Source organism: Rhopalosiphum maidis, chromosome 3, assembly GCF_003676215.2.
Source record: "Rhopalosiphum maidis isolate BTI-1 chromosome 3, ASM367621v3, whole genome shotgun sequence".
Taxonomy (NCBI): Eukaryota; Metazoa; Arthropoda; class Insecta; order Hemiptera; family Aphididae; genus Rhopalosiphum; species Rhopalosiphum maidis.
In genome coordinates, this window is record NC_040879.1 from 61,136,147 (window position 1) to 61,153,219 (window position 17,073).

Below are 17,073 nucleotides of genomic sequence, written 5' to 3' on the forward strand. Positions count from 1 at the left end.
GATTATAGATCCAACTATCTAATGAAATATTGTATAACTTGGTACTAGTAATACTTCTGATTAATATGTGATATAATGTAATAGTAATATTTATTCGTGCTTGTTAAGAGGGGGCACGAATCAAGAAACTGGCCCGAAAAAATTGTAGGCATCCCCCGAAATTCAGGTCTGCGCACGCACACCCATGATAACTCGAATTTTATTTTCACCCCCAACCTATTGGAGTTATAGAGGTCCCACTGTATTATAATATCATGATAATATATACCTCGCACGCGAATTATTAATATTCGACTATATTTTTATAACCGTTAGACGACGGACGTCCGTTTAAACGACAATCGTCGTTGCAGAGCTGTCGATACAGCGGGATCGTTTCGTTTAGCCGGTCACGAGTGGGTCAGCAATAAGCTGTGCACGCGGCACCCGCAAACGAAAACACGACGACGATGACGACGACCAATATAATAGTTGAGTGTGTTACGATCGTTGCGGTGGCGCACCGTTTCCGCGCGGCACGCTAACCGAAGAACGACCATATACTGTGTACGAACGGCTTATATACATATATACTCGTATATTATAATGATATATTATTATAACAGTGTCTCTCCCGTATACCGCAAACAATGACTATTACGCGCAATTATACATTCACACACACACACACGCGCGTGGTCGAGCGCGTGCTTAAACACGGGGAGCTCGCGATTGCTAAGGACGATTTCGCGTGTGTGCGGACTGGGGTGGAATATAAAATGAAAATAAATATTGACCCGACTCGAAAACGTAATCCCGCAAACGTATAGCACGCGGCTGCTGCTGCTGCTGCTGCTGTTTGGCGTCCGTTTCCTGAAGTGGCGCATACGACATAATAATAATAATAATATACTACGGTGTCGCCGACGGCGGATGCTGCGTCTCGTTCGGCGTAACCGACGCGCGCGCGACAAGGGTTTATTTTAAAAAAAAATACAACGTAAAATATTTTAAATTTACGTAGTAAAACTTATTATGATTATAACAGCTAGATGTTATTGACTACATTAGTAAAAATAATAAATAATTATTGCAATTATCTTGAAAATAGATTTTAGATCCAACTATCTAATGAAATATTATATTACTTGGTACTAGAAATACCACTAATTAATATGTGATATAATGTAATATGTATTCGTGCATTATAGTTTATTAAAATATGTACATGACGTCTTGTTAAGAGAGGGCTTTAACTAAGAAAAAGGCCCGAAAAAATTGTAGGCACCTCCGAAATTCAGGTCTGCGCACGCCTATGCATTCCGCACACGTCACGCTATAATAATATCCTATTATTGTACGTAAACATTTCATAATATTATATTATTACGGACTGCATAGCGCGCGATAGAGAGAATAATATCTTCACGTCGCAACACCCGCGCCGAGGCGATTAATGTAATATAATTTTGGCGTGTGGCCCGAGTGAGAGAGTCGAGACGACGAATAAGGGACCCGACCCTTCGTCACATAATACGGCCATAATTACGAACACAATTCACTACGTTACAACTCCACTACGTTTTATTTTCGAATTGTAGAACTTTCTAAAAGGAATCGACAATTTATTACTGTCGAGTAATATTTTTATTATATTATCAAATCGTGGTAGGTGTCGTATATAAAAACCGTCCCCGAACGGCCGAACGTTGTCACCGGTTTCGGTATAAATTATTATCATCGTGATTTATATCGTGTCTTATTATATTATATACATTTATCCATTATATTAGTTTTCGTATACACGACGACGACGATAATACAATAATTTTGAAGAAGGTCTGCACCGTAGCAGTTTGGGTCGAAATAACATTATACATATTATTGGAATGTACATACAAATATACAATGAAAAATGATTTCAGTCGAAGGCCGACTTGAAATTATATTCGTGTATGGAATGAACACAATTCACAACAATATCTACTCCACTACATTTTATTTTCGAGTTGTAGACCCTTTTGAAAAGAATCGACAGTTTATTATTGTCGAGTAGTATTATTATTGTTTTATTACTAAGCGTTGACTCGACTGTTATAGCGTCACACAGCTCCTCGTACGGCGGCGCGAGGCGTATAACCACTAGGTAGGAGCAGTGGCGTACTGGCGTAGACATGATTTCTAAAAGGGGTGGGGGATCAAAAAAAAAAGCTAAATGGGAGGGGTAAATCGAAAAATCCCCTGTCCTCAAAAACTTTTTACTTTGGTAGTAAAATATATGAACAAATGAGGAACAATGAATACAATTTGAATTGATTCAAAATTCACTTTAAACACAATACGGAAGATTATCCACTCCAATACTGAAAAAAAGTCAAAATTTCTGTACATAAAATGTTACATCATTAAATGTATAAATAAATTAACAAATCTTGTTTTTCCTTTTTTTTTTTTTTTTTGCTAGTTAGTCTAAAATTCTGCTGTAATTAAATATTTCTATAAACTGGCATAAGTTTTAGGCCACTTAGCCGTTCCTGTGACAAATACATTTTCAACAATCCCGTGAGTGTCTTTTTTAGATTCCAAATAAACGAATGGTAGGTACGTACTATGTGTCTACTGTCTATGTACTATGTCTATGTATTACGCATTACGCGGTGAACTTTAGCGATAATGATCTCATTAGTCATTTCGCATAACAACGATAATATCCGATAACATTTTAAACACCAACTCACAATGGAAGCATAGCCCTTCTAGCCGGGCCTACATACATAAACTCATACTGGGTAGGAATGGTAGGACAGGTAGATGGACGGGCAATATACGACTAAATATTAAATAACAGTATAGTATTTCTGTTGAATACACGAAGAAAAATACTTTTACTATTATTCACGATTTTATGTTTGATATAAAAATAAATATAGGAGAACCAACTTGGCCGTATATTGAAAAAGGTCTATAGATATAGGTATGCATTGCAAAAAAATCACCGTCAGTCGTCAATCATATAATGGACATAATAACATAAGCGTGTTTACGGGTGTTATTACTAGATATTACTAGAGAACGGATTTTATTGTAATAAATAAATCAATATATGTATCAATTTTTCTTAAAATATGAAATAAAAAATCCAAAATATGTAAATATTGAAAAAATGCGTTAGTATTGAAAATTACAAAAAAATAAATATTTCATAATTACAACTATTGAATAAAAGTAAAACAACCGATGTAGATATATAAAATTATGAATATTATCCCGGAACAAATAAAACAATAAGAAACAAAATGTTGTTATGGGTTTGCAAATAAAATAATACGACGGTTTGGAATGCTTTTGTGTCGGTTAAAATACCGTTTCACATACATCAACATATGTGATAGGAGCATAATTCTTATTCACTATATCAGAAGGTGCGTATTCAATTTCCAGAGATCCTTGTTGAATTTTTCCTATTAAAATATCTCTGACAAAAATTACATATCTTGTTGTTTTAGACGAAGAAGATGATGTTAAACGTCGTCAAGAATCAATGAAAAAATCAAAAATTACTAAAATATGTAAAATAAATTTGGGTTTATTTCAATTAGAATGATCTAAATCGTACGCATTTTTTATCAGATTTAAAATATCGCATTCCAATAAAAATGTGTATTTACAATAAAATCCGTTCCCTATTAATAATCAATAAGTAGGCCATACTGTGTCCCAGTATGTAGTTTACCAATCACTTATCTGATGTAGAAAGTTATTACAGAATTTATTTTGGTTTTTTTACCATGACCTGTAGTTAGGCTAAAATTACTACATATCAGTTGTTGACCGTCTTTATAATAATATATCAAATCGGAAAAGCATCGTACGTTGTAATAACTATTAATTTTATTCGTCAATATTCAGTTTATCGATCGTATTATTTGTTCAAAATACCCGTTTGTTACATATTGGGTACATATTTCGTATTTTCTATGCATGTACGCACTAGGTAACTAGCAATTGTCGAGTTAATAAAAACGTACCATGATTTCCAAAAAATAAAATATAATTATACACAATTTTCAATTAATGTATACTATATAGTTACTTTATACTTGGTTAAGAATTTTAAATTGGCTATAGTATTCATTTAATAAATTACTTAGGTACCTATACACTCATTACACTCTAAAAAAGTATTATAATTATTTAGAAGTATATATTAATTAATAACTTCTGTATTATTTTTTTCAATTCAATTTATTTAGCTTATTAATTAAGTTATTTATTTGTCAAAATAATATATCCTGTAAATTGAGAGTAAACTACAAACACTATTATACTCGTACGCAAATAAAATATGAAATATATATTACTCATTTTATAGTTATCATATGAAAGATCAGAACATTTAGGTAGGTACGTAGAGTTACTGGTTAAAGTGTTAAGTCTTGTATTGAACACTAAAATGTTTTTATTTGAACATTAAAAAATATAATAGGTTGTCAGTCAAGTACGTTATTTAATACATTTATAGAGTCCACAAAAACTTCGTAGCTATAGCATTATAGTTAGATTTCTCTAATTTTTAATAGTATAAAAATATTTTTTAAGTATAAATTATTGTACAACGAGCATATCATACGCATAGATTAAAATACGCGTAGGTATACCTACCTATAGTATCAATTTGTAGTAGCTATGGAATGTGACACCATAAACACACGCGATTGTTGTCAAAGGGTGACATACATTTCAATATATTGGACTGGTTTGTGATTAAAATTATAAAACAAAAAAATACGGTATCATATTTATATATAAAATACCTTCGTACCACTCCACTCAACTTAACTTTGAATACTTATTAGTGATAACTTATAACTCAAAAACTAATGGTCCGAATTTTGGTTTATATGAAAAAAAAAATATCCTGCTTTAAAATACGAAATTAAAAAAGTAAAAACTTATAAAATTAAAATGATAAAAATATTTAAAAAAATATTGTTTTATTTCAATTATAGAAATTATGTAAAAAAATATTTTCTAAAACATTAATAGATTTTGAAATAATGAGTGTTGTTCTTTATACTTTGTATAGGTATATTATAAAATATATAGAATTTGAAATTTATATGAAATATAAAATATTGAATTATTTTGTGTAATTATTTTAGTATTTAGTACTTAAATAAAATATTCTGTAAGTAATATTTCTTTTTTAAATAAATTTTATTTTTACGAACATTTATCATTCAATTTATAAATTTATAATTTACCAAAAGCTTATAAAGAATTAATTAATTAATTATATATTTTTTATGGAAAAAAAAACAAGTACTATAAGTAGACGAAAACAAGACCCTAAAATATAGAAATTTCTCGAGTATTGTCATATTTTGTCAACCAAGATATTCAATGCATTAAATATTAATAATTAATATTAATGATTAAAGCTACAATTTGAGGACTATATTATTATTAATTAATAAATAATTATTATCAATATTTGTATAAAAATTTCAATATTTCACTATAGGATGAATTTAATTTTTATTCAGTTAATTAATGGATTATAATTTTAACATATAAATATTGTTGCTATATTATTTTAAATAAGTGTAGACTGGTTGACTTTCATTTCAACGATCGCTAAAGCACGTTTTTAACCATTCCTAGATATTTTCCTTTTAAATTGACGGTCCTAAACTTATAAAATTGAAAAGGGAAATGTGTTAAAAAACGGAAACTATAACTCGAGCATTAGTGGGATCATTGTAAGTTTAAACGGGAACTAATTTTATTTGGCTTTTTCAAAATGAAACAACAGCAAAACGGGACACGACCATTTAGTTAAATCTTAAACGTATATGAATATAAGATGATATCGTGATATATATCTAGATTATCTAGACTTGATGCAATTTGTATAACCTTCCACTATACGTACGTGCAATTGGCACTTCGACTTACGTCATATCGGTTCCAAATCAGTTTTATTTTTTTGCAACCAATTTGCAACGTTGATAAAAAAAAAATGTGCAACTCATTTTTTACGATGGTACAAACAAACATAGTTTTGGGGTGCTAACTTTACGTACGTTCCAGTATAGTAAAATCTGTAACTATCTAGATTTATGTCAAAAGACATAAAGAAGACAAAAAAAATCTAATTAGATTGCAAGCTAACCTCACCAACTTTCTACTTACTTTACTAACTAGAACAATACCTCTGAGAGTAAGTAAACTATCATAATATCTGACATAATACATAAGTTTAACTATGCTAATATTAAATAGGTATTATAATTTATATTACTTAATGTATATTTAATATTGGAAATTTAACATAACTAAGTGATCACTAAATGAGGAATAATGTTTTTTTTATATATAATATATTATGGTGAAAATAGATTTAGCATATTTTTCTTCTACTGTTTGATCGACAAATAAACAATACAATTACAAATTTTTTTTAAAAATGTTTTTTTATTTAGTAAAAATTATCCTATTGTTAAAAGGTTCAAACTTTTTTTTATCGTAATTTATAATAAATTTACAAGTATAATATAGTATGGTCAAGTATATTTCTAAAACAATAATAATAATTACGTAGATAATAATGTACCATCGTGTGTCCATGTCTACAGAATGAATACAAGTTTGAAGTTGATAGATATTAATTTTTAATTAAATTGGGAATATTATATTATTATGTTAAATTTTATAATGAAAGATATTAATAGATCTTATTTTTTTCAAGTTTTCAACCATTGAGTCATCACATGCTTAATGAAAATAACGTAGTATTGATAATTAATAAGAACTTAATCAAGTGAGAAAAATGTATAAATGGTATAATCACTAATGACGTATAATATTGACAAAAAATATATAAGAATATCTGCAGGTGTCAGGTAGTGATGTACAAGTTCAGTTATCTTAATATTGTTATTAAATATAATATATTGTTATGGCATGACAATTTTTATAACTTAAAATGTAATAGGTAAGGTAATATGCATGCCCTATTAGCCCTATCATTGCCACTTAACTCTATATCGTTAATCGATTGTGTCCTGTAATATTAGAAATGATAGTTTTAATGATGACCATAAAATGTGTACACAGTTATTCCGCCTGGTCACCACAACCGTGAAGGAAATGGCCGGTCTTGAGTTTTTCTTGTAGGGACTGAACTCTCCGTAAAATTTTGGATAAATGTATAGTTGTCGTTTCCTTAGGTCTCGGATCTTCGTTTGCTTTAATATCGGCCAAAAGACTCGATGATGAATTCGATAGTTCGTCTGTATTCACAAAAGCCGCCTAATGTAAACGTTTGTATTTTTAAATACATAATTGTATAGGTTTGTCGAAATTTGATTTTTTTAAATGTCTTTACTTCTTTGTACACGTCAATAGCATCTCCTACTTTGGATTGTAATGCGTTAATTTGATCTTCAGTATCAAGTAATATTGGTATGAGATTTTTGTTTTGATCCCGAATATGTTGATCGTATAGCTTATTGTATTTTCTAATGACATACGTAATAATGTAATACCTATATTATTTATTTGGTAGGTACTTAATGATATATTAAGTACGATGATTGAGACGTATTATAAATATTGTCTGGGAAAGTTGGTAAAAAAAAAAATAAATAATGTATTACAGTAACTTAAAAAGTTTTAAATATAGTAAATTAGTTGACTATAAGTTGGTTGATTAACCTAGGCACTATAACTAAGTTAGAAAAAGAGATTGTAATAAGGTAGTTTTGACTTGCGGTAACGGTGCGTAACTGTTTCGATTGTTCATATTAATAGGTAATTAAGAAAATGCATAATATTTAGAACCATTTTGACGTGTGTGGAGGATATAGGTCACTGCAATGTATAATACTTAGCTACTATAATGTACAAAGTGACTAAGTACATTCGAAATTTACAATTGTACAGAAGAGCATCTTTCCCGTTTTAAAAAAAATACAATGCTGATACGAGCGAATAATCGGAAATGTCTGCGTGAGCGACGAGCGTAGAGAAAGCATAATTATTATCGATCACTATAATAATATGCGTGTAAAATCGTTGCTTTTTATTCAAATCAAATTTGTTCGAATTACGGAGTGAAGTGATGGCACCACACGGTAAATTGGGAGTCAGTCGAAAGTAGTGTTTGTAATTTGCACCAAAATGATTATTTGTTCGATTATTGAAATTATTATTATTATTATTATTATTATTTCAATTTTGAAATATTTGATTATTCCTCGATATACTTATTGACGCCAAGACTAGATGGACACGAATGATTTTTTTTTATATTCATAATTATTATACGATTTTGTATAAACTTACAACATTACGTGTATAAGCTTAGCTATTTAATAATTAAAAACTAAGCTAAATTTATACGAGGATAAAGAAACTTGTAAGTTGGTACTATCGAGATACTATCAAAAAAATAATCGAATTTAATTTTGGTGCAAATTACAATTCCTATTTCTTACTACCTGAGGATGGTGTAAATTACATATCCTTATTTTGGTGCAAATTACAAACGCATTTAAAAAAAAAAATTGTGCAAATTACACATGTTGTATATATTTTGGTGCAAATTGACTACAGCCGGTAAATCACCTTGCAAAAGTGTGTATCGTCGATATTGCGCCGGTAATCTATCAGCGCACATTAAGAGGACGTTACAAGTACTCGCATGTGTCTGTTTTACTAATGTAGATCATAGCAAATTTTCGTTCAGCAGAACACATTTTGTGATGTTAGCTTTAATATTAGAGTCAATTTACCTATTATCAAGCTTAAAGGTAATAATGTTATCTAGGGCATCGCATGGGCTTTTATTGGTATTTTAGTTTTTAAGCAAGTTAAGAGCATTTTAAAGTTTTAATATTTTACATAATTATAGCTCACTTAAAAATTAAGATATCAATAAAATCATATGAGATACCCTAGATAATATTCTTACCTTTAAATTTTACAATAGGCAAATTTACTTTAATATTAAAGCTAACATCACAAAATGTGTTCTGCTGAACGAAAATTTGCTATGATCTACAATTTACAATAGTAAAACAGACAATATATGCGAGTAAAACGTCCTCTTTAATTGGGCGTGGTAATTATATCGAACGACGATTAAGCGCATGCAACATTTATGTGCGCTTCGATTCAGTGCAACAAATTTTATATTTAAAAATATATTTATAAATAATCGAGAGAATATCCGTATATACTATAACATAGTGTTAATAAAGTTATTACCCAGATACTTACCTAGATAATCGAGATAATCAGATATATAACTAGTTAGTATATTATAATTTGGTACAATATCAATTGTGGTTAGTATACAACGTCATCCTGTAGAACTGTATTAGATATAGTGTTATAAATCATATAGTTTTATAAGAGAATGTAATTACAGTACATAACAAGTCAATACAACAATTACAGTAATTACAGATAGGACAGACGAAATTAAAATAAAATAATTTGGTGGTATTTTGAACGAAAATCAAAATTGCACAGGAAGAGTACCTACATTCATTATATAGTAAGTAGGTACACACTAGTTTTGACATTAAATAAGTGTTGTACCTAATCAATCTTGACGTCTTGCAAAGAATTATTTTATGATATAATGTAAAAGACTCGTAATACTGCCGTAAATACAAATAAATGTCTCGTCACCAAATTATTTAAAACAAATAACACTATTTTTCTGGTTTTGAAAAAAGTATTTTACATATATGCGAAGATTTTGTAAACCGAACACTTGATGAATACTTACTTACCAGGATGAATAGACCATAGTTCTAATTTATCTAATTTTAATAAGTGATATACATCATAATATAATGTGTACTAAGCAATAGTTATATTTTTAACATGATTTAAATTTAATATTTTATTACATTTATTATTTTTAATTAATTTAGACAATTTAGTAAATTTAAGTTAAGGTAATGCGCTGGCTGTCGCATGCTCTTATGCATTGTATTATCGTTTATTGGAACGTCATGGTTGAAAATGACTGCTCTAAATTGACGCAGATTCTTCCAAAATATATTATTAAGAAACGCCAATTAAAAAATAATAATAATTATTATAATAACATACAAAGTGTAGCCTGACAAAGTAGTTTAGTTTTTCTATAAATATTCTTATGACAAAATTAAAAATACTCGTATTGTTCCCCTACTACATCGCAGTCTAGCTCAAATGAAGCCATTATTATATAGGTAATAGGTAGTATGTTTCTAAAATGCCGTATTACGAAAGCATCTTAAACTAATATTTAAACGCTAGTTTTTCAACAGACTATACTTACTATATTTTGTCAATATACTATATAGATATATAGTAGCTACTACTTATAGATAATTAATCTAAAAAATTCTTACTCTGTTAATGTTCGAAGTTCACTGTCCATTGCGCCTATAGTTAGCTTAAGCTCTTGCATGTGCTTGGACAATAATTCGTAGTATTGTACGACTTTTGCTTTAGTGTAAGGATTTTGAGGAGCTTCTATTGATTTATGTTTACGTTTCAAATGAATCATAAAAGGCGCCATTACTTTTTGGTAACTATCCATGGAACGATTCGGACAAGAACAAGAACTTTTTTGTTGATCGCACTAATTTAAAATAATTATATAATTATTATAATAAGCAATTATTCGTTTATCATGTACTTTGCAATATTTGAAACATCCACATTTGATACATTTCATACAGATTTTAGGTATTTCAAGTATTTGTGATTAAATATATAAACGATGACAATTTTAAAATTATATTTATAATTTCGAAGATATCTAACAAATTCCAACATAAAATGAACACCTATTATATATTTGTACATATATCGTTAATTTTAGAATTGATATTGATTTTTATGCATTTTGCAATTAAAAGCCAGAAGGTAGGTATTTATATCAATTAGACGGACGACGGTTATGATTTTTATAACAGCGTAAAATAAGGTTGTCTAATTAATGATGAAATGTATGTTTTTATTTTTTTTAATTTTACCACTAATATGACAGGTTGTCGGAGTGAGTCATTCTCCTCCCCTTTTTCATAATAAATTTTATTCATTTATCTTACAGAAAAATAAATTAAGCTTATGCTTAGCTGAATTAATTAACTTTGCTTATCTGCCTAGATTTAGCGATCGCAAACAATTGTATAATTGTTCTTTTTTTATGTAAATTCAACTGGAACTAACTTTTGATCTGTAAAATATATGTTAACTTCATCGACATTATTTTTATACTTATTGAATCGATTTTTTTTAAAACTTTTTTTCTGATGAAGTGTATTAGTCGTAATAATAAATTTTTCCAATTAAACTAAATAAAAACTGATAAATTTAGTTTTAATTACCTTATTAATTTTTTATTGTATATACTTGAATATAATTTTACATGAATTTTTTCATTATAATATTATTGTTGGCTTTTAAATTAATTTAGTTTCGATAGAGTTTAAATTTATGTTTGTAGGTCAAAAAATGTACCAGTAGAATTTACATGATGTTAATCTGACCCTAAAATTGACTACCTGGAAATTGGTGCTATTAATATACACCCATAAATTTATTGCATATAATATAGGTATTTTTCAATGTATACCTAAGTTAACAGAACTTCAGCTCCACCCATGGACTGCAGTTGCAGCACAATATTATTTATTAATTTATTATCTACTATAAGTAAAGTTACCTCAGTATGATTTTTAATAGTATCGGTTTGTTTTACTGCCCACGGGTTTAGCTTAAAACCATTATCGGTATTGTCCTCTTGTATTATAAATTTTTCTTCAGAAATAACTGGGCAAATTTGACCATCAGAAGATTGCTGTGATATTAAGCTCGTTTTGCTGTTTTTGTTCGATTTTGTTTCAATGATGAAGTTAGTAGATGCATTTATCGAATCCAGATCATCATAACTTTGACCAGGGAATTGCTGAATTTTCATAATGGTATTTATTATTTTTTATAAATAAACTTAACTTCAAAAAATTACGTATAAAACAATAAATAGCTAAATAATAATCATAAACTATTATCCTTAGGCGCAGCAAGACGAGTGAAGGAAATAGCCATTGATCGACTAATGTAATGGATCATGGCCAGACTTAGCCGTGAAGGGGGGCTGATTACGGTTTGGTCACCTACAGCTTTGTTATCATTAAACGATAAATTCAGAAAAAGTATTTAATGTACAAACTACAAATATTCTTATATTAAAAACCTATAATATGGACCTTTATTTTTCTATTTAAAATTACATTTTCACCTTATAATTAATATGTAATTTTTATTATAATTATTGAAGTATGCAATATGCGTTAAAATTGAAAAAACATCGATTATTTATTATTTTACAATATACTAAAAATATTAACATTTTACCGCGAACTTTTTTAAACACTATATGTAATAATATATTAATAGGTTATATTTATTATAAGTTATAACAATTAATACTTACCTTTATCATGGACAAAGTTGTTTGTATGTTTACACCCATATTATAACTTTTGTTAGCGCTACTGGCACAAATAAACGGCATTTTTTTAATTTTTTGTTTTGTTTCTTTGAGAAGATTTTCATTAGATACATCAAGTTTGGATTCCTAGAATTAATATTTTATGAGTAATTTAAGATGGTTACGGTAATATATTATACTTTCACAACTGATAATAGGCACTAATCTAATTAATAAAAGTAGTACCAAACACAAAATTTCTATAAACATTTTAGGTACATTGATATTAATAGTACTAAAATCGAAGCTATAGCATAAAAAATAATATATAGGAAATCAACTCGCCAACTCTCGAAACCGTTAAATTTAATATTACTATAAATAAAATCTAATTTATGAATTATTTCGATTAATAGGTAGTTAACATTTTTGAAAGTCATTTATTCTTTATTAATAGATGATTATATCACCCAATTATAACAATATGGTATTTTTTTTATTTTTATTTTTTTGTTACAAATGTAAAGACCATATCATATGCTTGTTTTCGGCGTATTCATTTAAAGTAATTTTATTGTGAAGGATTATATTATATAAATTTCGAATCAATAAATAATGATAAAAATATTGTTTTATTTTGACTGAATAAAACAATCACTGTGTATATAACTTCAGAATTTACTGGAGGACCACAATAAAAACGGCTAATTTTTTTTTTTAATAAACCAGTTCTTAACCGTTGTGATTTTTGTTGTGCTACAGAAAATTATCCTTAAAAACTATATAGTATATTATGTATTATATAAGTGCATTTACTGCTCACAAGTCTTGTCAGTAATCATTAGTCATTATTTATTTGTGTATTTTAAATAGATGTTTTATTTAAATTGTTAACTCTACTGAAATATCAACCAAACAGTATTATAGGTACAAGATATTGCAGTATACAAACAACCTATAGTGTAGTCTTCGTCAGGGTATCAGAAGAAGTTTTATTACCAATAAATATTTTTTGAAATATGATTTTAAAATACCATAGCTATATTAGTATTATGGAGGGTTACAATTAGTGTAATTGATATTAATTTTGGTGTACATAAATTTAAAATAAAAATATATTACTTATTATTTTTGTATGAATAGTTGAATTGTATAATGTGTAAATATTTATGCTGCTGTAACTTGTAATGGACCCAGGGAGAAATTAGAGAAACTTCCCCTTATTTGATACCCATTTGATTTGATATTAATTATTTATAAATATTTTGTGAAATATATTTTATTAGGCACTTTTAAAACTATTTAAATCATGATAAGTATTGTTTTGTGTATGAATCAAATCCTTTTTATGATGGCACATTATTCATAAAAAAAATTGTGTACCTCATATTTTTTTGTTCATTTTTAGCTTTTAATATTATTTTATAAGAATTTTAGCGTAATATTTGTTCTATTCCTCAGACCCGCACGTAATATAATAATAACCTAACACATCCATATAAATCGTCTATATAAAAATGATTGAATATAAATTGTCTTAATATTTTATTTTATTGCATTTGTAGTTGTTTATATATTATTATTTATTATATTCTTCATTATTATTTTCACTATGGGTGATTTTATTCTAGGATTAATTAAAAATATATTTTTTATGAACTCGTTTTGTCTATGTTTTGCGTGGGCCATAGAGAAAAACCAAATAGCGTGATGACATCTTTCTATACATACTTATCTTCTATTTACCTAGTATTTGTTACATAAGTAAACTTTATAAATTATTATTATAGACACTGCACGCAGCTCCTACCGCAACTATATGAATTTGTGGTTTCAGCAAACTAGTAATTAGTAAACAGGACGTAGGTACCTATCTAACAGTTTAACTTGTTTTGTATGTTGTTATAGGAAATTTCATGTTTCATTACTTTTTTGTGCAACCTGAGAGCCGATTCAGATCCATAAATTCTTCGTTTAGACGCGATTTTTTCCAATTTGCTGCAGCATTCTAAATAAGTGAAATAATAATTAATTAGAATAAGGTATATATTAGTTCTTAAGACTCAAAACGTAAACATTAGCACATATTAGTTAACCTGTATAGCTTATCACGTTTTTGTTCATTTTCAAATATGTTATGTAGAGAATGCAAGCGACTATAATATTAGTAATCAGATTAATAAAATCGAAAAAATTCTATTGGCATAAAAGTTATCAATAAACAATAATGCGAAATAAAAATGTAAAAAAACAAACAGTTGCTAACTAAATGATTATGACTACATAGCATGAATTCAGATATTAATTATAATAATAGTAATAATAGTAATAATAATAATAATAATAATAATAATAATATGTATATATATATATATTTTTAGCGGTTTATTATATAAGATTTCATATAATTATACACTCGTATGTTTATCTTAATTCATAGCTATATTTTATTTTATTGAACCTATACCTATGTTAACAAAAGGTTTTTTTTATTGTATACCTAATTTGTATTATTAATAAAAATTGAAAAAATATACAATATTGAATAATATATCGTTGTAAGACAAGTATTGATGTGTAATTAAAAATTAAATATAAATTTATAAAATATTCCGTGACACTGCACTAAAATTTAATTAGGAGGGAGGAAAAAATTATTTATTGTTACCCACCACCTTTTGCTCTATATAACTTTTATATTTATGCTGACCATACGTACTTCGACAACTTATTCGAAACATATAGTTCACTGCATATATAGCGGCATATTATATAAGGGGCCCAATAATTTAGAATTGTTGCGAATACTAACTCGTGGAGAACTTTAACCCCACCTCCTCTCAGATCATAAAAAACTATTAAACTAGTTAGGTAATGAAACAATATAAATAAAAATAGTTATAATGATGTAGGTGTGTGGATTTGACTGTACATAGGTAATACGTACGAGTACGAATATATTATACAGTAGTATTATTGTTATCCAAAACTTCAAAAACTTAAGAAATAACTAATTATATTTGACAATTTTTGTTGAAATGAAAATAAGTGAGGACTGAGGACTGGGACACTGGGTACGGGGGACCTTTTCGTGTAGGGGCCCAGGCGGCAAATGTCCCTTTTTTCCCCGTTAAATCCGCCACTGCACAGGTACCTTGTAATTTTATTTAATTGTTTTTAAAACAGTGTTTTGCATTGTCTTTGTCAGTGTATCAAAGGCGTGTCGTATGTGATTAAGATGATACACAATTAACTAGGTTAATACTTAAAAGCGATTTGTACTACATTTGTTTTATTTAAATGTAGGAGTATATTATTAGTCATGAAGTCGAACAAATTGTAATATGAGTATATTCCAATACAAATATTCAATATTCAGTTGTATGGAGATGACAGTTTAATATACAATATAATATTATATTGCTTAGTATATTATTACGTTTTCTGTTATAAATATAGAAATCTGTTGTTGTTGTTGTTCAGCCGATTTTCGGGGAAAACTATAATACAACGACTATATGCCCCCCGGCGTACGCCGCACTGCCATAGTATATTATCGTTTGATCATGACGCGGCGTTCGACTATTATAGTCGAATAAAAAATAATTGAAGTATTACATAATAATTACAATTTATGAAAATCTTGAAAGCCTACATAAATAATTCAAAAGATCATCTTTTGAAAAGTTATTAATAAAATTATTACAAATAGAAACAATGTTTTTTTCCTTGTCGCTTAAAGGTTTCAAAAAAACATCATTATTTTTTGTCAACGATATCATTGTTCTTAAACTAATTATTTGTAACAATTCAATAAAATTATAAATATTTGGAAGTTTAATTCTAACAATATTTTTAAATTTATTATTAAATGCTTCAGATTTATTAAAAGATGTAATAAAAATATATAATTTGTTTAAATTTTATATTGCTTCAATGCTTAAAAATTGAATGCAAGTTTATTCTTAAAGTATTGTATTATTATAAAAATATTTTAAAGAACGTTTAATGATAAAAAAATATTTTGTATTTAACTTTTAAGCCGGGGACGAATTGTACGAGTATAAAATTATGACGGGGACCAATTGTCCGCATACCCATTTTCGGTAAGTTAGGTACTACTTATTTAATTATTATTATTAATATTATAAATTGTAACTCCGTACTAAAACTAACTTCCTACTAAAACTCATTGTCTACACGAATCAGAACTAATAAAACAATATCAAAATAATAGTTTGTATTTTCTTAATTTGGCGAATTATAAGTAATTTTTAATAAAAATACGCGGAACGGTGGGTACTTTAGCTCCCAAGCACCTCTTTCCTAAATTCGCCACTAGATATACTTATTTTACTAGTTACAGCTTATACTCTGTAATATGCAATACAATCAAAATATTCACGGGAGAAATACAGTTTTGTCATATTTTAGACGAGGATTCTATAAAAATGTTGAAATGTAAAAGTATATTATGTTATTGGGGTCCGAAGGGCGAGTATATAATATGCAGATACACAGAAATTTCCAATTGTTCGTTTATTCGCAGAGGAATCATCACTCGTTTGATACACAATATTGTACTAATC

General features: G+C 27.9%; 1 protein-coding gene across 1 annotated transcript; it reads right to left on the minus strand.

Annotated features, from left to right (window-relative positions):
- Nucleotides 1-7,098: 7,098 nt before the first annotated feature.
- Nucleotides 7,099-14,608, minus strand: LOC113559235. Its single transcript, XM_026964875.1, has 7 exons — nt 14,581-14,608; nt 14,413-14,492; nt 12,488-12,631; nt 11,717-11,959; nt 10,395-10,627; nt 7,370-7,502; nt 7,099-7,293 (listed from the first exon to the last, which is right to left on the minus strand). The coding sequence occupies exons 1-7, from the start codon at nt 14,606-14,608 to the stop codon at nt 7,099-7,101; spliced, it is 1,056 nt and encodes a 351-aa protein (XP_026820676.1).
- Between the last annotated feature and the right edge of the window lie 2,465 nt (nt 14,609-17,073).